The 26,747-nt window shown below is 44.0% G+C and overlaps 1 protein-coding gene, 1 long non-coding RNA gene and 1 other non-coding gene across 3 annotated transcripts; 2 read left to right on the plus strand and 1 right to left on the minus strand.

Annotated features, from left to right (window-relative positions):
• The first annotated feature begins 3,028 nt into the window (after window positions 1-3,028).
• On the plus strand, window positions 3,029-13,010 carry S100A10 (S100 calcium binding protein A10). The gene is made up of 3 exons (XM_028502771.2): window positions 3,029-3,181; window positions 9,436-9,578; window positions 12,652-13,010. Exons 2-3 carry the CDS (start codon window positions 9,447-9,449, stop codon window positions 12,811-12,813), a joined length of 294 nt encoding a protein of 97 aa, XP_028358572.1. The 5' UTR covers window positions 3,029-3,181; window positions 9,436-9,446; the 3' UTR covers window positions 12,814-13,010.
• Window positions 7,807-26,747, plus strand: LOC118498096. Its single transcript, XR_004900628.1, has 3 exons — window positions 7,807-7,818; window positions 15,631-15,636; window positions 26,404-26,747. It is a non-coding gene; the product is annotated as an uncharacterized LOC118498096 (long non-coding RNA).
• LOC114489280 lies at window positions 11,935-12,074 on the minus strand. The gene has a single exon (XR_003683849.1). It is a non-coding gene; the product is annotated as a small nucleolar RNA SNORA7 (small nucleolar RNA).

A 26,747-nucleotide genomic window follows, 5' to 3' on the forward strand; every position in this document is an offset into this window, starting at 1 on the left:
GTGATCACAATTTAGGAATCACATCAAAAGCAGAAAAAATGAAATGTACTTATTTTTAACAATTTTCAGCACTTAAGCCCTTTACTAAGTAATTACCACCCAACCCACCAATGGGTTTAATAGCCATTGTCACAATGACTATTGTCTGCGACTTGAGGTTGATGCCTAAAAACTCCTTGAGGAAAAGTGAATGTACACCATTGGCGTACAGAAGGCTGTTGAGTCCTTTATTAATGTTAGGTAGGGTAGATAGCCAACCTAGACAGGGAGGAGGAGGGATACATGTCCCACCCATGACTCAGCAGTCCTTGAAATTCTTCGTATCTTTTCCATAATCTGAGAAAGAAAGCCTTTGAGACTGTACTGTCACCCCAAGGCCTGAAAGGCCAGAAAAGGCCCATAGTGCCTAAAGGAAGAAGCCCATTGACACCTTTGGGTATTCACACCGTCTCCCCTCCTGGAAAGCTAGCGCCACCTTTACTTGTTAGTCAATGTGTAACTTCTTTACTCTCCCCTATCTGGCCAACTACTTAAGTCCTCAGAGCAAAAAAATTTCTCTCTTGCTACCCCTGCCCTTGCCTTTCTACCCAACCTCAGCAAGGCCCCTTGTCTTCCCTGAGACCATATCACCAGTAAGCTCTGCTTGCCTGATAACAGACTCTGCTGATCTGTAATTCTTTACTGCATTGGTGAGAAGAACCAAGTTTCTAGGAGGTTCTCCCGTGACATTTCTATTGGGTTGCACCTGGAACTTTTCCTTTGTTGCCCACTTTTTCAGTGAGCAAGTATTATGTTTGGTGAAAGGTGGGAGAGACAGCCTGGATCCATTGCTTCAACATACTTTTCTGAATTCCCTGTAGGGATCAAATTCAAGAATGCCTCCTGTGGTCATTTTGTTTTAAAAATTCCCCTAAACCCCCAGATTATGTAAATTTATATATTATATATGCATAAAAAGAGTAGAAGGAAATACATGAAAGTATTAATCTTTGGTTCATGCATTTACAAATAATTTACTTTCTTTTTTATACATTGCTATACCATCCAAACCTATGCTAAGAATATAACCTTTTTTACAGTCAGATTTAAAAGTCATGACTAGTGGTATTGTTATTTTTAAACCATGCATCAAATTTACCTCCTGAAGGAACTGTCCTGTGACCACTCCAAGGGGATTTAGAGGGCCCTCCTCAACCTTTTCATAGTGTCCTATATTGTTCTTTGCCATTCACTGAACTGGTGGACTTTAATTATTTGTTAATCTGCCTTCCAACGATGGGAGAACTCAAGAGTTAAAAAATTTTAGCTTCAGTTGTAGTTAATAAGCTTATTGATTAATACATGTAGAAAGCTGTTGTTCCAGGAACTGGAATGTATGACTGGGCCTCCCCTGACTCCAGGAGGCCCACAAGCAAGTCAACCTTTGTGCCCCAGGAGGACTGCAAGCGAGCGATAGAGATGGTACCTGAGCCACTGTGCTCCAGGAGAGAACATCCAGCTGACTAGGACACAAAACGAATGTCAGCAGTGACGGGCTGCTAGGAAAATCACAGGACTGAAACTTTTAACTGGTTAACATTTTCCCCTGGATTCCAACCCCCTTACCTACTTTTCCTGAGATGAGATGTTAAAATGGTTTTTAGGGTACATAACCCGCCATCGTCTCAGATCACCAGCATCTGAATAAAGCACCCATAAGGATTCAATCCCTGTCTCCACCTAATGGTTTTGGTAGTGATAGGCAGCATGAACACCGACTTTTCTGGTTTCACCAGCAAGACTCAAAGCTCTCTGAGGGGAGAGACTGACTCTCTCACCTCTGAATCCCCAAGGCCCAGCACACACACTAAGCATTCTGAAGGTTTGTGAATCAAATGAAGAAATCCAATAAGGTGTATGGGTGTTCTTATTCTAAATCCAGGTGTATCTTCCCTAGAACTAAAGAAATCCAGGACCTTCTCCACTCATGATTGTAGGCGGGGCCTGGAAGGAGCTTGGAAGCATATGGAAGGGTTTGAAGCACTGCTCCCCAGAACAGTCAGCTCCATGGTTGCAGGAGCCCAGCAGGAGTGAGAGCTGTAATACAAGTGGGGCTTTCCTGGCAAGAGCCACGGCTAGTCACATAGCAGCACTCAAGGATTCCCTGAGTCTGCTCATTCCTTGAGAATCACTCACTCCTCCCAGGACCTCCCTCGGGAACAAAGGAAAACCCAGACCTTGAAACTGGGCCCTTTTCCACAAACAGCTGCTAGTAGTTTGCATTTAACCCTAAACCACAATTAAAATAAATGGAGTGATACTTATCCATCCGCTAGGAAACACACGTTTTTCCTCTAAATTTCTGGAAGAAATTTCTTCTAAAGGGCGTTGAGGACCCAATAGGCCAATTGCAGGACAAAAGGAAGCTTTGAAAGGTAGGTTTTAACAGTGTCAACTACAACGGTAGCTGAACTACCGACCCAGTGAAGCCACACACACTAGGAGGAGTAAATCCCTTTCAACAAAGTCCGGTGGAACTGACAAACCCCACAGCATCCTCGCTACCCCACCCCCATGTAGCAACGGGGGGGGGGGGGGGGGGCGGATAAACTTGGCTTCTCTGCGAAATACCCACGGACCTGGGGCGCAGGAGCTAAAACGCTAGGGAGGGATTCCTAGGGCCTAGTCGTTAGGACTCCACGTGCCCTTCCCTGCAGTGTCATCTAGAAAATAATTCCTAGACCTGTAGGTTACCCAAGTGCCGCTCACTTCTGGTTCTGGGCCAACGTGCCCCACCCATAGAACCGCTGGATTCTTTGATTTCCTCACTAACTCACTCTCTAAAACCAAACCCGAGAGGAAAGGCATGGCCAAGGGTGGGTATGTCCTTAAATGTTCACGAGTGTTCGTGTAGGATGAGAAGTTTACGATAATCATGTCTCTGGGAGCGGGTGGAGACCAGGAGTGAGGTCCCTCCGCACCCTCGTGGCGAGTAGGGTGTGAGCGCGCGCGCCTGGGGTGGGGTGGGGAGGGCAGGAAGAGGCGGGAGGAGAAGGGGTGGGGTGAGCCGAGGCCCGACACCCTCCCAAGCTCCTCCTGCCTCCCCCCCACCCCCACCTACTAAGGCGCCCAGCAAGCTGCGCTCCGCTCACTGGCCGCCGGTCCCAGCCAGCCTAACGATCTTGTTGTGCCTCGGGCCAAGGTGAGTTCCCCCGGCGCCGCTCCCAGCTTCCCCTGCCCCGACCCAGAGCCTGGGAAAGCCCCTTATCGGCTGCTCCGGCCCACGGTCCAGGTGTCTCAGGGTGTCCCAGCACCCGGGGTTGGGGGGTATCCGCACTCTGGCCACACCCAGCTGGGCGAGCAGCGTCCTGGCGCGACCCCTCCCCCGTCCTCGGGGACTGGAGGAGGGGGTCCTTGTTCCTTATTACAGGACTTAGGGGTTGGTGCCCTGGGGTCTGATGTCTCCTCCCTTTCTGTTTCTTTCTTTACTCACACTTGCCTACTTTTCGACTAGTCTCCCCAGTTATGCGAACCCCCGCTTCTGGCCCCCTGTCCTGACGGCACGTTTCTTTGTGGGCTCCAGCTGCATGCTGACCTCTGTCCAGCTGTTCGTAGCCTCCTTCCAGCTGGAGGGCCAGAGCAGGCCCGGTCAGGGTTGGAATCGCCGGGGACGGCTGGGCGTGTTGGCAGCTGGCTGATACCCTCCCTAAAGGGCACTCCTCAGTTCCTGGCCCAGATGCTTCAGGTTGGGTTTCCTGTTGTTTGTCTGCTAGACCAGAAGCTTCTTGCTATTGAGGGAGGAAGGTCTATTTGATTTCTTTATAAAGCAGTTTTGCAGGGGGACGGGGGAGGGAGGACTGTTATATTAAGTGATTCTCTATTGAAAGGGTTCTCCCCTCTTGCTACCATAATTAAGTGGAACTAAAAAGAAATAGGGGGAGAGCAGGCTTGAAGAAGGACCTTCCAAACCAGATAAGTCTGGTCCAGTACAGTGAGGCAAAGATGTGCTGGGTACCTCCTCACACTAGAACTTGGCCAAAGGAATGGCACTTCCTCCAGCCCTGGATACTGCACTCTCCCGCCTCAGCTGGGCTCCACCTATCTGAAACCAGGCCCCTGCCATGTTGCCTGGGGGTAGTGAGGAATGCAGAGGGCTAGTGGGCAGGCCCTGCACAGCTTTGGCTGAGACTCTGGAACACAGAAGCCCACCCACGGCCCTTCCCTCTGTGGGGAGCTGGGAGCATTCTGCAGGGCGTGGTTAGCACAAAGGGCGCTGGGATTCTCCTAGCGGAGGGCTGTGACTCAGCTGTGAGACCATGTGGGTGTGGCCCTGATGGTTCTGGCTCTTCTCTGCAGGTGGTTTAGTCTGAACACTCCCTGAAGGGGAAGGGGAACTGTGCCATCTTAGAGGGCATTTTCCAAGAGGAAGTGAGTCACACTAGGACTGGCCGGCAATCTTACAGGGAGAAGGTTTCTTGACTGAACTGTGGGTGAAGGCAGCAATTAGATTGTCAAGGCCATCTTGAAACTACTGCTGGCTTATCCACCTTAGGCCTGCTGGCAGGCTGCCTCAGCTTTGCTGGGAAGGTAGCTTTTCCCGTTAAGAGGTTTGCAGTTGCTGCAGATCCCTGCCCCTTGAGCCCCTGCAGCTTGACTTTGAACCTGCAGCAGTGGATTTGTATATCCTGTGCTTCAGGTGAGGCCAGGCTCTGGAAACACCCTATCAGTGATCCTTGCTTCCAATGTATTTCGCAAATTGCAAAAGATAATGCCAGGAGTTGGGGCAGGAATTAGTTCATATAACTCATTCGAAATTCATCAGCCCTGCCCCCACAGATTCCTGTCCAGTTTCTGTTTAATCATCTCTTCTAAATGCTATATACCTTCCCCGACAGCCCGCAGTTCCCTCCTTCATCATGGTGCTTGATACACCATCTGGAGTTTATTTCAGTTCCTCACATTTTATGAGAGTCCAATGGGCACAAAGGCCCCTGATTTCTAGGCGATGGACGCTCTTGCCTGATGTTTCCTGCACACCACATCCGATGGGCCCTTTTCCTCCCATGCCTGGCTCCCAGCCAGCCTCCCAAGCAGCAGCCCCAGTGAAATCGGGCCTGGGCCTGGGTGGAGCTGAGACTGGGGATGCCTCTCCGATTTCCACTGACAGTTCCGAAACTGACTTTTTAGACCACTGCCCACTTGGTATGCCCTTGGCTACAGTCCAGTCTATTAAAGTTGAGGAAAACAGTGGAATCCTTTCAGGGTTATCATGTATAAATTAGCACTCAGACTGCTGGGATTATTCCTGGGGACTCAACAATTTAGGAATATTACATCAAAAGCAAAAAGAATGAATTGACTTATTTTTAACAATATTCAGCACTTCCTAGCCCACCAACGCACCAATGAACATAACAGCAGTTGCCACGGTGGCTATTGTCTGCTACTTCGGGCTGATGCCTGACCCTTCTTCAAGGAAGGGCAGATGCACACTGTGGGGTAGAGAAGGCTTCTGCATTTTTTCTTCCTGTTGAATTGCACTTGGAACTTTTCCTTTGTTGCCCACTTTTTTTAGGTTTGGTAAAATGTGGGAGAGACAGCCTGGACCCAGATCCATTGCCTCAAGCCATTTTTTTCTTAATTTCCTTTGGGGATGAAGTTCAAAAATGCCTTCTGGGTTTAATTTAAAAATTTTTTTTTTCTTTTCAAAAAGGAAGGAAACCTCAAACACATTTTAATAACAGATGTTTGTTTTTACTGACACCTTGCCATTATTTTCTGGGTGGGCTGTAAAAAACTACGGCATGGAGGAGCAAAGTAAATCAAACAAACCTCTTGCCCTTTAGCAGGGTCCCTTTTAAAATTACGGCCTAGATCTGGGCGTGGGTCCAAAGCAAACATTTGGGATTGCTCAGGAGCAGGCACTTTTGTAAGGAGGCCTCAGCTTCCCTGCTGCTCCTAGGAGGATCAAAACTGACATTATTATCAATTCCATTCTTAACTGATCCTTAAGCAGGCTCTAATAGGACACAGTCTAACTACAGAAACCCGGCTCTAGGAGCCCGCAGTCTAGTGGGGAAAGACACAAACACAATGCTATGACACATTATTAAACAGTATGCCATTACCTGGCGAACTCCCTAAGGCAAGCACTACAAGGTATCTCTGACACATGAGCAGGACATGAAAAGGGTAGGAGATATGAAAATGTAACCACTGTGGCTGCATCTGTGGAGTCCAGAATTCTCTTCTGTAGAGAAAACTATACAGAGAAAGACTATGGACTTCTGAGCCTTAAGACTCGGGCAAACAGGAGATACACAGACATCAGAATATAATGATTTAATTTAAAAAAATGAGTAAACAATGAGGTTACATCCTATGGAGCTCAGAGTGAGAGAGCAGAGCGTGAGAAGCCTGAGATAGAAAGTGGGATGGACCAAAGCACATGCACACACACACACAAATGGGAAAAAAAAACGCCAGAGTGAGAAGAGAAAGCAGTCACATCAGGGTCTGACCAGACCTGTTTAGCAGGACACACATTTTTCCTGCACTTGTGGAATGTGCTTTCCTCTGGGCTCACTGCGCCATTCACAGGCAGCCCCTCTCCGGCCCTTCCCTGCTGGCCTGTCCTCCTGCTGAGCCTGAGCTACCAGGTTTTCAGCCCCGCACACCTGCCAAGAAGCCTGTTTGAATCATTCATTCAGTCATTTATAAAGCAAACATTTAGTTATTGTTTCTTGGCTAGAACAGAATAGTTCACAGATCTTCCCAGGTAGAGAGACAGACAGGTGAACGAATACCTAAATGGATCGCGTATTTCAGGTGCAGTAGGAGGTTGTCTGGGGCACAGAGAGGGCACTGAGGCCCCTTCACCCCAGGCCCTCCAGTGAAAAGTGTCCCCAAGCTAGAAGCTAGAGTCCCACCCTCATCCTGGTGCGGAGCATGTGGGGAGGGTAGAGGGAGGGAAACTCCAGGTTCAAGTCCTTGAACTGCTTGCTGCTTTAGCAACCAACTGTCAGTGCTATGGTCAGCCCCACCCGAGATGAGAGGGCTGGCAGCACTGACTCAGTGGGGCAACCAACCGCCACTCTTGGAGAAGAACTACGTGATTCATCCACTACCAAGAGAACAGTATTAACTATAACATTTTCTCCTTTCCCCTTATCTTACTGTGGAACCAGTGCGCTGGCTCCTCCTTCAAGACAGAGTTCACCGGCTAGCAGTCCTGCTCAGTGCCCTCTGAGGGTCACTGAGGAGACAATGGGCATCTCATCTGGTTTTCAAAGCTATTTTTACCTTCCCAACCTAACATCTCGTGGCTGGCCCTTGTTCTGCATTCTCATCACAAATATAAGAGAAGCAGAGAGTCAGCTGGCTGCTGTATTCATACCCAGTTTGCTGAACAAAACAGGAGGGGAAGGGAGGCCCAGTGGGGCAGGGATGTGGCTTCAGAGAGCAAAGCTCTGTCACTTCATGACGAACATGGACAAGGAGGGAGTGGGACTGGAGTGACCTGAGACCTGGGTGCTGACTGAGGGAAGACTGGACTCATTCTCTTGAAGGAGATGTTCTGGGTGGCCAAACTTTCCTCGACTTACAGCCTGTTTTTCTTAGAAGTTCCTAAATTACTCTGGTTTCCTATTTGAAGCATCCTTACTCTGACTTTGCAGAGCAGTGTCCTTCTGCTCTGCCCTGTGAAGAAAGTAAAATAGGCTTCCCACAGCCAGTTCCATTTTCTGGGAACTTTGGGAATTTGTCACAAAGTACTCTTGCTGTTCTGAGAGCCTGGGATGGGTATTTTTATACCTCTGTGGAGACTGACCCCTTTCCTGAGTTATTTCAGAACTGAAGTGGGATCCCACATCCTTCTCACATAGGTGACACTCACTTGAATTCTCTTGAGTTGCTGGCCTTCCAGAACTATCCAGGCAAGGCTGACTCCATCTAAGCCAACTGCCATCTGAACTCACGGGAGACGGCAGTGAGCCAGACCTGACGGTTTAGGAAGAGAGGGGAAAGGGGGTGTTTGCACCCCCTGGAACTCATCTCACAGTGGACCTTGAGCATTATTTTGCTGCTCCCTCCGAGAGAACTGCCTTGCAGATGAATCACGTCTGATTCTGGTTTACAGCACTCTCCAGAGTAGCACATTCTTTGGCATGCTGGTTCCTGTGCTTTTGTGGGCATTAAGGGGTAGAGTTTACTATTCTTAAGTGTAATTGCTCAATCCTCATGCTTACCAACTCCACCGTCTCCTCTGTAAAAGATAGCACTGAGGGATCTGTTTTGAAAACGAACCTGTCAGCAGCAGAAACCAGACTGAAAGCGTATCTCAGGTTCCTGCTGGTGCTCTCTAGCAGAGGAAGGTGCAAGCCTCTCCTCCACCTGTGCTCAAAAGCCACTCTTGTGTTTTGTTGGTTGTTGTTGTTTTAGAGAACGGTATATTACAGTCTCCATTCAAGTTCACCTGTTTCCTATACAGGAGTGATTTTAGGTGATGTTAGCCAAAGCTGCTCTAGTCTGGCTAAAGCATTCCTTCCAATTAAGCCAAAATCCACTGAGCTTATATCAAGTACTAAGCCCTGGGTCTTGATGAGGCATATACCCCCAGATCATTATATTTGAATACATTCTGACATGTTTCCTTTCCTTCAAACTTTTTTCATCTCCTGATGAAAAGCTCTTGCTCTCCCACTGCACCTCAGACTTGACAGGAACTCTTCTGTCCTTGCCATCCCAAATAGATCAGGTCCCCAGAGGGGTTAGAATATACTGTTACTTCTTCCTCCTCAAGGAACTGGATAATGAGCCATGGGTAGCTTTCATTCAGTAGGAAAACTGCATTTTACTACCAAAGATGCAAATAAATGTCTTTGCTGTAATCACTAACAAGTTTATAGCTTTAGTAAACAATACATACACAGCAGACAAAATCTATCTGTAAGCAGATTTCTAAACCCTAGAATTAGACTGAACCAGGTTAGCCAGTTATGCTCGGAGGCTGAAGTTTTCGTAGTCACCAGGCTTCATTGCGTGGGTGGCTGGTATTCCACTGTATCTAAGAGCCCCATTTACCAGCGCCAAGAGAAATGATGAGACACATATTCTTTCAATAGGTGCTTTGTCAGTTAAAATGACAGATACTGCTCTTGCTTTTCCAAATGATTATAGGTTTTATTTTTCATGAGGTGATTTATGTGGAATTAGTGGGCAACTAGATAAATTCCTCATTCAGGGCACTGATACCTCTGGTGCCTACTCCCATCAGCAGGAGACCCAAAACCAGAGGCGAGTGGATTCTTAGATTCATTGAATTTTGCAGCTGGAAAGAATCAAATGCATGACCTACTTAACCCCCCCTTCCAGTTATTCTCAAAAGACTGGCAAAACATGTAGTTTAAAAGTTAATGTAAATTCTGTTTCTTTATATCCTTTAATATGTCTCAACAGACCTCACCAAAATGCCGTCTCAAATGGAACACGCCATGGAAACGATGATGTTCACGTTTCACAAATTTGCTGGGGATAAAGGCTACCTAACGAAGGAGGACCTGAGAGTGCTCATGGAAAAGGAGTTCCCTGGGTTTTTGGAAGTAAGTCTTGAAAGGCTCAGAAAGACTCAGACATGAAATTCTGTGCTTCTAGGTCCTGGTTCCTTTCCTTCCTTTCATCCCTTCCTTGTGGAGGTCACTACTAGAAGGTGCTTTCATTTATTTATTATCGAGTGTTTCCTGTTTATAAGATACTACCGAGGAAACAGAAGGTAAAGAAGACATAGCTCTGCCCTCAAGGAGCTTAGAGTTGGGAGGTAAAATAAGACAACACACAAATAACCGTATTCCGAGGTGTTTGTTCGAAAGAGTCCATCCAGAATCATCTGCGTCCATTGAGACTGACTTGCAGGAAAGGCCTTTCACAAGCGTCACCAACAAGACTGGCTGGTGGCCCTTGGTCCGTCAATCTGGCACTGGATGTGCCACATTCTGTTCACACTCACTTCCAGCCACTTGAATCTCCTTTCTTAAATCTTTCCAGATAAAGGTTTTTAAAAAAAAAAATTGGCTCTAAAGAAATGGTGTCAAAACACCTGCTGAATGAGAGCCGAGCATCACTCCAGAAATAATTGCTTTTCATGTTGAAAATGCTTTGAGAACATAGGAGCACAGCTAGAGTTTACACCTCAACGTTTATCAAACTGAGGGATCGTGAAGCCTGGAAGAGGACCCTGCCATTGGCTCAGATCCATCAGCCGGGTCTTTATTTAGGCTGCGAGGCCCAGTCATCCTTTTTTACATTGTAGGCCTTCAGGAGATGGTTATTGCATTTCATTGAAGGCGAGGCATTGCTTGACAAAACATCAGCTGGAAATGCAAGTCTTTCTTTCCTTGCCACAACTGGAGTCACTTGAAAGGATTGTTACTGTGCTACGTATGGAATAATGCATTAGCCTCTACAAGGTGAAGAGAGATGATGGTAAAAGGCTGGGTCCTGCCTCTTATCATCTGCTTGCACAATAACACATTAGTCAAGCCCCTGACTGGTGACTCAGTAAACACAGGGCTTTGTAGTACTCTATGATTTACATGTCAATGCCAGTTAAATACACAACTAAATAGCCTGCCTGGTCTCTCAGAACTGCAGTTACCACAATGCTGTCCCAGAATGAGTTAGAATATACTGTTACACTGCTTTTGTACAGTTCTGTGATATAGCCCCGGACCTGGAGTTAGTTAACACTGGGCAGGTTGCTTTAGATTGTGGGGCCTCAGTTCCCTCCTCTGTAAAATGAGAAGACTGGATGTAATTACCTCTGAGATCACTTTCACTTTCTGTGATTCTTCAAGGCAACCATAAAATGCAAAGATAAAATAAGTTCATTGTAAACCCACCCATGACATGAACAAAGGCATTCTCAGTACACTAAATACTGATTAGGCATGTTGTTGCATAAGTTAGAAGCCAGGGTGAATATCACATGAGACACAGACCCCTCCTCCCTAAAGGCTTTCTGGCAGGAGAAGCATAAGGGGCAGATGCACAAAGTACTGAACACAGCAGTGTAATTTATTCCAGGCATGGGGTCATAATTCCAGGCACACCCACTCTTGCTGCATTAACAGAGCATTTTGTTTCTAAAGTTGACTCCTCTGTCATCCAAATTTTACTCCCTCTGACCGCAGCCAGGAAGCTGGGGGTGAGGTCAGAATTAACTGAAACCCACCTAAAGCAGAGGCGGCTACACAGAGCAGGTTTTTGTTGTTTGCTTAGGGTAGGTGTTTGCATCCCTTGTGTAGGAAATGTGGCCGCTTTACCTTAAGGGATTTTTTAGTGCGATTTGTACACATCCAGCACACCCCAGACACTGAGTGTCAGTGCCCTGTCATGCGCACAATCAGTGGAATCCATAAACACTTCACCGAGCTCTTTCACACCTCTGAAAGGCCACATTTCCCTCTGGGTGTGATGGGAGAGGCCACACTCTCTCACTTCTCACCATCATCACTACAAAAAGGAGTGATCAAGCCAGTCAGCATAAAAGCAAGATGAAAGAAAAAGCAAAAAGGATCTTGACTGTCCACCTTGGTTCCATGCATTCCTAGCAGACACTGAGAGTCTCAGGGAGTTTACGGCTCCATCACACATACTGCTTTTGAAAGAATCCAGCAGAGAGTAGGCATGGCATAGGATGGCATAGATTTACCGGTTCATTAAGAATAGAAGCAATAATAGAGGCACTCTAATCCAGCCTCCTCCATTCACAGTTGACGCATGAAGGCTCACTAAGTGTGACTTACTCACTGTTACATGGCTCATATAAAATGAAGCCACACTAGTTTGCCCCGCCCGTGCCAAGAAATGAAGGGAAATGAGGGCAATCTACCTACACTCTCCAAACCTAACACACCCCATGACATCAGTAGCTTCCCCCCCCCCCTTTTTTTTTAATAACATCGTTGCAGAGTGTCTTCCAATCACCAGCTCCGGAGCAAGTGGGGAATGGAATGCATACCTCTGCCAGGCTTGTTTTGTCTCCTGTCTCCAAAGCTGGCAGAATATTAGCCATTCTCCAGACGCAATCCTGAGAAGTTACCATTAGCCCCTCTTTTAAAACCCCTAGGTCAGTGATCTGAAACTTATTTCCTAAATAATCTTTTAAGATATTTTCCTACGAATTTCACATTCATAGGATTTAACTATCAGACATAAAAGCTTGTTAAGAGAATATAAGTTTAAACTACAAAATGAGGAGTTCCAAGTAGTTCTTAAGCAGAATCTTGTGATTTTAAAAGTTGCAGGAGGAGTTGCACTGGAAGCCGAGCAGGTCAGAAGTCCATGTGGGTTCCATCTGGCAAGAGCAGTGGATTGCGAGTTAGGAGGTGTGGGTGTACCTTCTCCAGCACAGAATAGGTCATTTCTAAGATCCCTATAATTATATGAAAAAATGCCATGGAAACCTCTTTCCTAGTTTAAAATAAGTATCAATTTACTAAAATGCTCCCTCAAGGCAACAAAATCCATTTAGATGACCTCCAAAGATCACTTATGACCTAAAGTAAGAATTCAGATAATTAAGAGATTATATATATGGTTGTCAGCAGTACAAATCAAAGAAGCTAGTCATTGCCACCACTTACTGACATTTCTTGCCTTTGTTCTTTTTTTCAGAATCAAAAAGACCCTCTGGCCGTAGACAAAATAATGAAAGACCTGGACCAATGCCGAGATGGCCGAGTGGGCTTCCAGAGCTTCTTTTCGCTAATCGCTGGGCTCACCATCGCGTGCAATGACTATTTTGTAGTGCACATGAAGCAGAAGGGGAAGAAGTAGGCAGCTGAGCAGCTACTTCCTCCCCGAGAAAGAGGTCTCCCAATGGGTCGCTTAAGGAATCTCTGCTCCACAGCTTCCCCCTGTATGAGGATTTCATGAGCAGACTGGGACCCTTAGAAAATGTATAAATAAAACCCCACCCCCATTTGACAAGAGAAAGAAAAGCCAATTAAAGCCAGATAAGCTTTTGATGTTTATATTGCTTGCATCCTTTTGCCCTCAATAAACAAAATTTTTTTTAGTTGATAATTTTTGAGACAGAACGTTTGTTACTGCAGAAATGCTTGTTCCCTGCTTCATTTCAAACAACACAGAAGCGACACAATTGGAGAGCACTCTCCACCCAGGCTTGGAGTCTGACTTCTCTAAGTGATCTGCCCTAACAGCTGTGTCTAGCCGAAGGCCCAATACTCCAAGGATGAAGAGAAGGCACTGGGGAATATATTCTAATTTTATAGTTACACAGTCTTGCCCAGTTAAATCAGTGCTTTTCCAACCAGCACTTAAATGCCTGAGTTGTTTGAGTCTATTTTTCAGAACAAAGTTTCAGCAAACTCTATGGTAAAAACCAGTTGCCATAAGGCAACTAAAAAAAGAAGAGTCTAGTGTGATACTGCAGTAACAACATCACAATAACATTGAGTTGTCATGAAATGTCAGGAAACAGACAAGCATCACTTACATCCTGGGCTAGTGCTGTTTGTTAAAGTGCTAGGACTGATATCTTGATAAACGCAAATTTCTCCCAGCCCTTTCTATGCCTGTTTCCAAGCTTCAGCAAATATGCATTATGTGCTTATTAATAATACAATACTCTTTAGAGAGAGAGGATGTATGAGTTGGCACATGAAATTTTTAAATAGGTCAGTGACGATGGAAACATTTATTTTTATGTTTGGACACATCGTAGTTCTGGGGAAAGTGAAAAGTAAGGTCATTTACTATAACAAGGAAAAACGTGCAAAAGGGAAAAGGATAATCCAAAACTAGCTTTAGGGAAAATAAATCCAATAAAATTAAGGTCAAAGATAAAATTCCATACAATTTTGTCTCAACCATCAAATACACAAGGTAAAGCAACTCATAGCTATGCAGCCTGTGGGGTTCTATTAGCAACTTTATAAAGGAGAGGGATTCATTACAAGATACTAAGTGGAAGAGGGATCGACTCCCAAATCCATTGGAGGACTGGGCTGTCTAGGGAGTTGCTGGCCCAGGAAGCTGCCTGCTGAACTGGGAAACCATTGCTACAGCTGGCAGCTCCAGAACCATACAGCCCATGGCACAGTGGCAAATACAGATACCCATGTCCCTGCCTCTTTCCACACGAGATTTGGCTCCCACATCCAAGTCACAAGAAAGTGCATCTAACTGGCAGAATCTAGTTACATCAAAACCCTAACTGCAAGGGAGTCTGGGAAATAATGTTTTAATTTTCCAACCTCTACACACTAGTAAGTGGCATGCTGATCCACCACCATATCTGCCACACTGACGATTACTAATTCTAAGGAAGTCATCTAACCTGTGGGTTAGAGAAACTATGATCTCTAAGGATAGGAGACTATAAAAGATAACCTGTGACAGCTGTGGGGAACAGGGCAGCAAATTGGCTCATCACAATAAAGCAAATCACCTCCGTCCATGAGCATGTGGATCAGCCCAGATTTCCCCCTTCAGTTTACACCGCCTGCCTCCTGGGACAACTGTGTTCACTGGACATGGTAACAGTGGTGTTCAACCCTGGCTGATGTGGCTCAGTGGATTGTGTGCTGACCTGTGAACCAAAGGGTCACAAGTTCGATTCCCAGTATAGGGCACATGCCTGGGTTGTGGGCCAGGTCCCCAGTAGGGGATGCACGAGAGGCAGCCACACATTGATGTTTCTCTCCCTCTCTCCCTCCCTTCCCCTCTGCCTAAAAATAAATAAAGTCTTTTAAAAAATAAAGTGTTCAACTCAAATGGGCAGGTGAAATTGTAACACAGAGATACTATGGGCTCAGATATCCCCAAATCCATAACAAGCTTTCACACTCCAAGCCTCTTTACCTGAAAACAGAAAGAACTATGCCAGACAGAGGGCCCTGGAAGCAGGGGAGGGGGAATGTCAAGTCGTCTTCACAGTGGGTGTGCAGATACAAAAAAAATGCTAACGCAATGTATTATTCCCAGAAGATGACCCCAGGCTCTGGCATTTAGAAAGGTGCTCAATGCCAGGGAATCATCTGATCACACATCATCTGAGGCGTGTGTGTGTGTGTGTGTGTGTGTGTGTTAAGGCTAGGAGGGGGTGGGGAGAATAACACACTTTCCTCACTCCAGCCCCTGCTGAAAGCATTTAGTTTAGAGCTACTACAAAAAAATAAAAATGGTATTCGTGGTTTGAAATCCTTCGTGGCTCTCCATGCCAACAGCAACGCCGAGATCCCGCAGTCCGACCTGCTGAAACAGCCGTCTAGGCTTCGGGGGCTGCAGCCCAACGGCCTCCAGAAGGCAAAGCTGTAATTATGCCAATGACCATTGAGAGGATCCATCTGGAAAATTCCACTCATTCTGCTACACGGCTGAGTTGTGAAAACAGATCCCACCCCTCTCCACACCCAGTTATGAAGGGAAAACGGATGGCAGTGCAGAAAGTCAGTCCAAACATGCTGCAGGCAGAGATGACCCTAAAAAACGCCCCATTTTTCTCTCTTGGACCCATTCCCTTATCCAAATCCCTGGAACATGAGCAAGTATACACTCCTCTCTCTCGACCAATGTGAGAGTGATTGATTGTTAGAGTGCTTTCTCCAGTTCTTAACCCCAGAGAGATAGTAGTAAGTAGAAATTCATTCGTTTAGCAAATATTTATGAGGGCTATTATATGAATGACACCAAGCAAAATTCTGTGGCAGATATAAGCATGCAGATGCCCACAGCACCTGCTTAAGGAGATGACCATCTGTTTGAAAGATAATAGATAAAGCAGACAAAAAGTTAAATAACACATCAGAACATTGGCAATGGTGAGAGGTGATGGACGACCTTGATCAGTGTTAATGGAAATATAATTTATACAACCTCTGGGGGAGCCAAACTTGGCGATATATACCAGGATCCTTATGTATTTTCTTTAACCTAATATTTGTATTCCTAGGAATCCATCTGAACAAAGTAACCAAAGATAATTACAAAGATTCATATAGAGCAGATCCCCACCCTTACCCTCAGGGGACGTGTTCCAAGACCCCCAGTGAATGCTAAAACCATGGACAGTACTAAACCCTATATACCCAATGTTTTTCCCTATACATCACTACCTATAATAAAGTTTAATTTATCAATTAGGCACAGTTAGAGATTAACAGCTGTAACTATTAATAAAATAGAACAATTATAACAACATACTGTAATAAAAGTTATGAGAATGGCTTTGGGGCCATTATGAAGTAAAATAAAGCGGACCTGAACACAAGCACTGCCAAGACGGGTCCTGTCCTGAGTGGCTGGAGGGCGGAGCGCTTACAGCGCACACACTCTGGGCGAGGGAGGCATTCTCGCCTAGGGTGGGACTGAATGGGATGCCTCGGTGTTTCGTCACACTATTCAGAGCGGCACTGATTTTTAATTCATGAATTATTTATTTCCAGAATTTTCCATTTAATATTTTCAGACCTCAGTTGATAATATTGAACTGAACATTCAGAAAGCAAAACTGGGGATGAGGGAGTACTACTGTGCACAGATATTTGATGTAGCATTTTTTAAAATAAATCTTTTTAAAAGTAAACTTATTGAGGTGACATTGGTTAATGACATTATATAAATTTCACACGTACAACTTTATAACACAACCTCTGTATACCCTGTGTGCTCACCATCTGAAGTCTAGTCTCCTTCCATCACCACATATTTGGCCCCCTTTACCCTGTTCATGTTCCCCCCACCCTCTCCTCTTCCCTTCTGGTAACCAGGATTCTGTCATCTCTATCTTCAAGTTTGTTTGGGGTGGAGGGGATTTGTTTGTTCATTTCTTATTTTTTGTTTTATATCCCACATATGACTGAAATCGTACAGCTCTTGTCCTTTTCTGTCTGATTTATTTTACTTAGCATAATACTCTCAAGATGCATCCAAGTTGCAAATGACAATATTTTGTCTTTTTTAGTGGCTGAGTAGTATTCCATTGTATATATGCACCATGTCTTCTTTATCCAATCATTTGTCAAAGGGTGCTTAGGTTGTTTCTATGTCTTGGCTATTGTAAATAATGCTGTGATGAACATAGGGGTACACACATCTTTACAAACAAGTGCTTTCAAATTTGGGGGGTAGATACCCAGAAGGGGAATTTCTGGGTCATATGGTAGCTCTTTTCTTAATTTTTTGAGGAACCATCATGCTGTTTTCCACAGGGACAGCATCAGTTTACATTCCCGTCAGCAGTAAACCAGGGCTCCCTTTTCTCCACACCCTCTCCAACACTTGTTTTCTTGTCTTATTAGTAATAGCCATTTTAACAAACATGAAATGGTATCTCATTGTGGTTTTGATTTGCATTTCCCTTGTAACTAGTGATGTTGAGCATCTTTTCGTATATTTGTTGGCCATTTGTATTCTTCCCTGGAAAAATGTCTATTGAGGTCTTATGCCCATTTTTAATTGGATTGTTTGGGGGGGGGGGGGGTTGTGGTTGAATTGTATAAGTTCTTTATATATTTTGGATATTAACCCCTTACCAAGGGGTATCACTGGCAAATATCATCTTCCATTTGGTTGATTTTTTCTTTTGTTGATAGATTCTTTTGCTGTGTGGAACTTTTAATTTGATACTGTCCCGTTCATTTAGTTTTGCTTTTATTTCCCTTGCCTTTGGCATCAAAGACTCCCCTGAGACCAAGGTCCATAAGTTTAGTGCCTATGTTTCCTTCTATGTACTTTTGTTTCAGCTCCTATATTCAAGTCTTTAGTCCATTTTGAGTTCATTTTTGTGTATGGTGTCAAACACCAGCCTAGTTTCATTCTTTGCATGCAGCTTTCCCATTTTCTCAACACCATTTATTGAAGGGACTTTCCATTCTCTGTTGTACATGTTTGGTCCCTTTGTAAAAATCAGGGACCTATATATGTGTGGGTTTATTCCTCGGCTCTCAATTCTGTTCCATTGGTCTGTTAGTTTTCCTGACAATGCCATACTGTTTTGATGACTGTAGCTTTGTAGTATAGCTTGAGGTCAGTAAGTGTGATACCTCCAGCTTTGTTCTTTTTTCTCAGGATGGATACACCATTCTTTAGAATAGCTAAAACCTGAATACAATTTCAATGTCTAGCAATAGGGTTATGGTTAAAAATAGATGTATATGGGACACTATAAAATTTGTGAAAACCATGACTTCGAAGAATGTTAAATAAGATGAGACATGTCTCTGTAAAGTAAAGCAGATTGCAAATTTTTAAAAAATATGTGGGTCTGCAAACACACACAGAGAAAAAAAAAAATCTAAAGGAAATACACCCAATTGTGTATTAGTTTCTAAGGCAGGAGTTTGGAAAAATTGTTGTCTCAGAAAGATGTTTATGTTTATTCGAATTTTCCTCACTATACACTGCTATGCTATCTGTTTTTGTTTGTTTGTTTGTTTGTTTGTTTGTTTTACAATGATTGTACTTTTATAATTTGGGAAACAAAACTCAAAAATAATATTTTTAAAAGAGTGTGCATATTGGGCTTCTAGTCAGGATGGTGACATAGGCAGACATGGCTCACCTCTTCACACAACCACATCAAAATTACATCTAAAATATACAACAACCATCACCTAGAAACATCAGAAATCAAGTTGAATGGAAGTCTGACAACTACGGAATTGAAAAAACTACACCCATCCAGACTGGTAGGAGGGGCATGGAACAGGCTGGCCCCTCACCGACATGGATAAAAAACTCAGAAGGGATATCTTGGGAGTGAGGAGTCCCAGACCCACACCAGGCCCCCCAACCCAGGATTCTAGTGCCAGGAAGATAAGCCACACAACTTCTGGCTGAGAAAACTAGTGGGGATTGAGTTGGTGGAGGAGGCTCCTAGACCACTAAGCAGTTCTTCTGAGGGAACACACACATGGACTCACCTACTCAAACTTGTTCCCTCTGAGCTCCAGCACCGGGGTGGCAGCTGGAAGGGCACCTCAGTGGTATACAGGGAGAGACTGAAGTGTCTGGCATGGGGGCGAGCAGAGGCCATTGTTCCTTTGTTTAGCCCTCTCCTGACCAGAGCCAGTAGGCTGGTACTATATCTGAGACTCTGTCAACCTGGCTAACACTGTGTGACCCACTTTGGAGATCTACAGAGGTACTACCCCTCCCAACTTATGGGCCCACCAAAGCTGCTTTTCCATAAGAATGGGTCATCTTGGCTCCTAAATCTTATCAAATAAGCAACAGCTGACTTCAGTGAGCCCTAGTGGCAATCAGATCAGAGTCACAGCTTGGCTTCACCTGAAAACCTCCAAGCCCAGCACAAATAGCAGCCATCTCAGATTGCTTTACAGCTCAAGCAGAATGCCCCAGGAAAAATACAGGAGGGGGCTGACCTTGGCCTGCACCACCCAAAAAACCCTAGGCCCAGCACACCCAGTGGACAGCTACAGACCATGTCAGAATACCACCATCCTGCCCCTGCACAGCTGATCCTCCATGGAGGGTGGAGGTTAGTGGTCAGTGATCACAGCCAGTCCTTGCAGCTGACTGGCCTGGGTAAATCCCTCCCATTGATCTGCCAACAACAACCAAGGCTCAACTATAATGTGAGGGTGTACTCAGCCCACATAAAGGGCACACCTCTAGTACTCAGCTTGAGTGATAGGGGAGGCTGTGCCACTGGACCCTATGGCACACCTACTACAGTAGGCCACACTACCAAGACACTGAGTCAAAGCAACTCCAACTAACACATAGAAACAAACACAGGGAGGCTGCCAAAATGAGGAGACAAAGAAATATGGCCCAAATGAAAGAACAGATCAAAACTCCAGAAAAAGAACTAAACAAAATGGAGATAAGCAATCTATCAGAGGCAGAGTTCAAAACACTGTTTATAAGGATGCTCAAGGAACTTAGTGAGGACCTCAGCAGCATGAAAAAGACCCAGTCAGAAACAAAGATAAACTAATTGAAACAAAGAACAATTTACAGGCAAACCACAGTAGAATGGATGAAGCCAAGAATCAAATCAATGATTTGGAGCAAAAGGAAGCAAAAAACAACCATGCAGAACCACAAGGTAAAAAAGAATCCAAAAAAAATGATGATAGTATAAGCGCCTTCTGGGACAACTTTAAGAGGTCCAACATTTACCTCACAGGGGTGCCAGAAGGAGAAGAGGAAGAGCATGAAATTGGAAATATATTTGAAAAATAATGAAAGAAAACTTTCCTAATTTGGTGAGGAAATAGACATGCAAGTCCAGGCAACACAGAGTCCCAATTATGATAGATGCAAAGAGGCCCATTTAATCCATGACACATCATTATTAAAAGGCCAAAGGTTAAAGATAAAGAGAGAGTCTTAAAAGGAAGAGAAAAGAGTTAGTTACTGGAAGGTTGCCAGATGGGAGGGGTGAGGAGGAGACTGGGTGAAGAGGTGAAGGGATTAAGAAGTACAAATAGTTTCAGAATAGCCACAGAGTTGTACAGTGTCAGAAATGGAGGAGCCAAAGACCTTATATACATAACCCATGGACATGAACAATGGTGGGGAGATGGCCTGAGGGAGTAGGGGGTTGCTGGGTGGACGGGTTAAAGGGGTAAAACTCAGGACAACTGTAATAGCATAATCAATAAAATATACTTATATAACTATATTTTAAAAGTGTGCATATTTATTGAGGATAGCATGAGTCAAGAACTATATGAAATACTTCTTAAGCATTAGCTTATTTAGCCTTCATGATAACCCTGTTAAGCTATTGTAATTGCATTTTACAAATGACAAAACTAAGCCTCAAAAGTAACTCCCTCAAAGTACCACAGTATGTAACAATGTAGAGATTTGAACTCCAGTACTGTTTCTTTCCTTCTATTCTACAGCTGTCTCAAGGTGCTATTTGAGTAAAATAAGTATCAAATGTGTTATACTTACAAAAGAATAAGAGATCATTGTGGGCTGGGCAAGACTAGTCAGACAAGATTTTAGGTAAGAGGTAGGAGGTCCAGTCTTTGAAGATTAGAAGAAATTCAGATAATAGCTAATATTCATTAAGTTCTTAAACATTCCGGGTTCTGTTCTCATGCTTTACAAGTATTAACTCATGTGCTTCTCTCAACAACCTATGAGGTAAGTGCTATTACTGATCCCACTTTACAGGTGATTTGACCAAGGTACAGGGCTAGTAAGTGGTGGAGGCAGAATTTGAATCTAAACCATCCAAGGTGTAATCAAGCCTGTGGGGCTTCACCAGACATGGTACTGATGCCACCAAGGACTTCCAGGGCACAGAGTACCTGGAGGCCCTGTGTATCCAGCAAGCCAGAGTGGAGTGGAGTCACATAAACAAGTGCATTTAGGTGTGAGAGGGAAGGCAGGAGGCGATAGTGAACAATAACTGGGAAATAGTAAGCAGTATATGAAGTGTGGTGGCTGAGGTCACCAGATAAGGTTTTGGTTATCTCTGTTTTTGGGGGTGCCATGGATAACCATCTCATCTAAAAGAAGTTAATTGCCAGTAAATATGCACTTAAGAATGTTCTACTCACTTTCCTCCACCACTCACATTCCAATCACATTCTGGCTTACATAAGGTAAGGAGGGTGGGGATCCATATTTATCTTCCTAAGAAGCACTGAGAATAGAGGAGAAAGAAGAAATATCAACCTCTGGCAAGTCATGACAACCAGAGAGGGAGGGAATCCAGATGACAGGGCCGTGGGTCTAGGGGAGAAAGATGCCTCCACAGATCACAAATTCTTCTCATTTCCTACCAAGGTTACCACTTACCTGCAAAATGGCATGTTCTCCCAAACTGTAGCTACCCTATATATTTCTTAAATGCATGAGTGGGCAAAATCTGGAATGGGTTATGTAAAAGTAAAAATGGTCATGTTATTAAAGTTGTCTTTAGTACTGTTGCATCATCTTTTCAATAAAATTGACCAAAGGGGAAAAATCATCTCAATTAGCTCTCTGGACACAGAACTTGTGCTGCTCAATGTAGAAGTCCCATTTGTCATGTTACCCCAAACAACTAATCAATGAGCAGCCCCTGCACTGCAAGTTCTTCCTGCAAAGGCTCAGCCTGCTCCTTTCCACCTCTCTTAGGCAAACCCATCAGGGCTCTGACGAGCACTAACAGCACTTAGCCTCTGGCCTGGCTTTCCACAGGGAGGAGGGAGATGATTCAGCTTTGGTCTCTCTCCTACCCCACTCTGGATGAGTCAGCGCACTGAGCCAGGTTTCTTGGCATTCTAACAATTTTACAAATATTGAAATTTTCTTTCAACTCAGAGATTTAAAGTACCACAAGAAGTAGCAAATGACACAGAAAATGTAGTCACTGGTCTGAGCAAAGTTTAGCCTGGTGGAACGAGAGCCATGCATATCAAAGCGACAATACATGACAGTGTAAGGTGAAGAAAGGGCATGGGTGGTGTGCAGTAAAATGCTGGTGTTAGCTCTGAAGGTTGGGGTTTTCATGGAGGAAGATTTGGGCAGAAACGGACACAAAGGAAGATCCATAGGGGCAGAGCAGGGTGGGGAGAGTGGAGAGGAATACATAGAAAACATGGAAAAGGCAAGAGGGAGCAGAGCTAGCGGAGGAGCAGTGAGAAGCCAGGCCTGGCTGGGCCAGCCAAGCTGCCAGGTGGGGGATGGGTATGGACTTCATCATAGCTAATGGTGGGGTGGGGACCCAGGCAGGTATGAGCAAGGTGTTTGAGCACGGGACTGATATTTCGGCACAATTAATGTGACATAAAATGACAGACATAGGAGAGACTGTCAAAGAAGAGTCTAGCCCTGACCAGGTGTGTCAGTCAGCTGGAGCATCCTCCCCATGCACGGAAAAGTTTGATTCCGGGTCAGGGCACATACCTAGGTTGTCAGTTCCATCCCCAGCTGGGGCATGTATGGGAGGCAACCAATCAATGTCTCTCTCACATCCGATGTTTTCTTTTCTCTCTCTCTTCCTCTCTCTTTTAAAATTAGTAAACATATCCTCTGGTGAAGATTTTAAAAAAAGTCTACTGTTCACTGGGTAGTTATGAAAACAGGAAGATTTCAATGTGCTTATTTGTTATAATCTCCAAGACACAATGTTTAAAGGAAAAATAAAGTACAGAATTGTGTGTGTGTCTGTAACTATGTTTATCAAACTACCACTGGAGGAAAATTATATTTAGGGGAGAAATATATACATAATTATTTAAATATACAAGAAACTGATAAAACTGGATGCTTCCCAGAAGAAACAGGATGGCTAGGGGAACAGGAAGTAGGAAGGAAAAAAATGTGTCTTTTTATCTCTTTAAACTTTGAATGCATGTAAAGATACTTAAAAAATAAATAAAACTTTAAAAAATAATTCATTACTTTTTAAATATCTTAATAATTTTTCTATTTTCAGTAAACATGTATTGTTTTAATAATTACATCATAACATGATTTTTTAAAGATTTTAAGTGCATTTTGTAATAACCCATGTACAAGAGGTTGAGGTTTGGACTAGAGCAGTAGAGGCAGGAATGTAAGAATGAGGTGGATGCAAAATATCTCATCTCCAGGGTCCATTAAGCCTGTGCTTCTCACACTGTCACTAGGCATTTTGGGGTGATGGGCAGTGATGGAGTTTATTCAAGTTATTGCATACATAGGGAGCACTTTTCTAGAGTACCCATTTTACTTGATGGTATCATTTAAAACTGTTTTATATTAAAACAAACAGATTTCCAGCATAAAACATAGGACCTAAAGAAAATTTCCTTCTACCAGGTGTTCCTTTGGGCTGCACTTTTTGGACACCCTCCCCCCAGTGCATACACACACACACACACACACACACACACTCATGGACAGGTGTTCACATTCCTGTGCTATGAGTAGCACTTTGGAGGACCCATTTGAGAATCTGCATTAGACAGCCAGGCTCGCCCTATGCCACACATGGCAAGGTTCCAGCATTCTCACATTCCTCCTGCCTTCAGACTCACACCGTTTACCCCTCCCCTCCGGGCTCTTCACTCTCAGAGCAGCCTCGGTGCTCCCAGTGTCTGACTTCTTTGTCCATACTTATTTATGGCCCTACTTCACCTTTAGGACTTAAAGCACTCCTGCAGTTCACATAATAACAATCCTGACTTCTCTCGTTAACACAGTCTCCCTAATCAATGTTTTCTCAGACCGCCCGGAGAAATCTAGACCTTTCCACACTACTGCAGCCTTCTGGGGAGCAGCACTCTCACCAGGCATTCTCAGGTCACAGATGAAGGGACAGGACACAAAATTTTTTTAAAATGTAACAGTACTCAACGGCTAATTAAAAATGGTGGAAAATGTAAATATTAGAGGCACCTTCAAAATCTATGCATGCTTGACCCCTGGGCCTGGAGTGGCAGACTTCCAAAAGAAGTTGACTGCAATGAATCATTATATACAAGGATCTGCCTAAACCAAATCCTGGCTCTGATCTATTAGCTCATGGATTTTGTACACTCCCGCTGGGATTTTTTGGCAGTGCTGTGGGTGGGGCAGGTTGTGACCGTGGCCATGGCTGTGGCCTCCACTTACACTTCATGGACCAGATTTTGTCTTCTTATCTCTGCTCCACTAGCCTCCAGCTCTCGGTCTGGTGCTGGTGGGCCTTCTCACCACTAACCACTCATCACAGTGATCCAGGAAGAGGGAGGGGTCAAAGGAGCTGCTTGAGTGGACAGAGATGCTGAGATCCACTCAGAAGATCACAGAAGTCTGGAGGAGGGGCTTGCCGAGCACAGTGATGAGGATGCTAGGAAGGTAGTTGGTATAGTAGTTAACGTTGGGTCTGCAGTCATGCAGTCCTGTGTTCAAATTTGGCCTGTTATTGTCAACTTTAGGACCTATTGATAAGAATAGATAGCACCTAATGCCCATTTTTCTATTGGTCAGGCATTCTGTTGAGCTCTTAACATGCTTTATCTCATTTAATCCTCATAGCCACTCTTTGAGTCAAATATTGTATTCTTATTGTTCCCACATTACAGATGAAGAAACTGAGCTATTGAGAGGTTAAGTAATTTATCCAAAGTCATACAGCTTTTTAACTGATAGAGCTGGGAGTCACATCTGGATCTGACTCAAAATTCTATGGCATTGGTCAAATAACTAAATTGAGTAGATAAGAAAGAAGGCACAAAATCAAATTCTCCTCATCAGAGACCAACAGTCCCCACCTGTTGTTTGAGAGCCCAGATTTTGGAACCAGACATTCTGGATTCAAATTCTGGCTTTGCTACTGGCATGTTGTGTGGCCTTCAGCAAGTTACTCAGGCTCTCAATGCCTGTTTTCTCCTGTGTAAATGGAGACAATAATAGAACCTACCTCATAAGGTTGCTCCAGGATTGTTACTGTATCTATACTATCTACAATAATGCTTGTATACAATTGGCACTATATAAATATTGACTATAATAGTCCTACAACTCTTTATCACTTTAAGTTTGGGAGTTGAAAGGAGAAAGACAAAATCTTGGTAGGTTATATGCCCAGGGGTATTATAAAGCCCCATAATTCATCTTCCAACCAGCAGGCTCCTCCCTACTTCTAAGCTATGTAAAGCGATGCTTTGTTGAAAGAGCAAGAACTTTGGAGTCAGAAAGACTAGGGTTTAATTCTTATTTCACCCCCTACTCTGTGGCCTTGGCTAAGGCACTTGACCTCTTTGAGCCTCAGTTTTCTCATTTGTAACAGACACAATTACCCATGTGGCAAGACTGCATGAAGGAATAAGACAATAATATAAAATATGCATTTTGGTGCTTCTCAATCACACACAGAAACAGAAGCAAGGTTGTTTATTCCAGCAACGTCTTGCTCAGGAAGAAAAGTCAGACCTTTGGTACTGAGTTGGTGAAACATTAATTATGAGCAGCCTCTTTTACTACGTCTCTACCAAATGGCATCACATGTTTCTTCCAGTAAAAGCTCTTTCCATCTGGCTTATCAAGTCATAAAACAAGGATACAACCACATTTCAGTCACTTTCAGGGCACTTTCAATGAGGAACTTAAGCTTTTAAAATATTACAAGCAAATGACCATTGCAGCTGAGATTCAAAGCAACCTTGGGGCTGGGTATTTCCTAGGTTCTCTTTTGTGAATTTGAGCAAGTTTTATTTAACTTTTCTGGGCCTCCTTTATGTCACTTGAAATTTAGGAAAAACAATATTCAGCCCCAGAGACTTTTGTAAGGATTAAATGATGTGATAAATAATCTACATTGATTCTTTCCTGCATTTCTCCTATTAAAATGGACTATACATCCCTCTTCCTCTTCTAAGGTTAATCCCTCATCCTGTGCTCTGGTCTCATCTCCTTCCTGACTTCTAAGAGATTTCACTCCACCAGGCATCTACTCTCTTCTAGTGGGTTGGCCAAATAGTCTGTTTAGTCTTTTTCTGTAAAATAAAAGACATTTTTTTCATATTCACCAATAACTGTATTAATTTGGATATTTTGAGTGTGTTGGCTGTCTCCCACGTGGTAGAACATTGATTGTTTTCAATTAATGCCTCAATTTGATTGCTATCAACTTCAACTGATCTACCCAACCATGGAGCATCATCCGGTAAGAAATCTCCAGCATGAAGCTTTGCAAACTACTTTGACATGCTTGGTCAATCACAGCATCTCCTCCATCCATACACTGCATAAATCTTTTTTTTTGCATTTCAGTTGTGTTTTTACATTTCTTGAAATAATAAAGCATA

The sequence above is a fragment of the Phyllostomus discolor genome, chromosome 14 (genome assembly GCF_004126475.2).
Source record: "Phyllostomus discolor isolate MPI-MPIP mPhyDis1 chromosome 14, mPhyDis1.pri.v3, whole genome shotgun sequence".
NCBI classification, from domain to species: Eukaryota; Metazoa; Chordata; class Mammalia; order Chiroptera; family Phyllostomidae; genus Phyllostomus; species Phyllostomus discolor.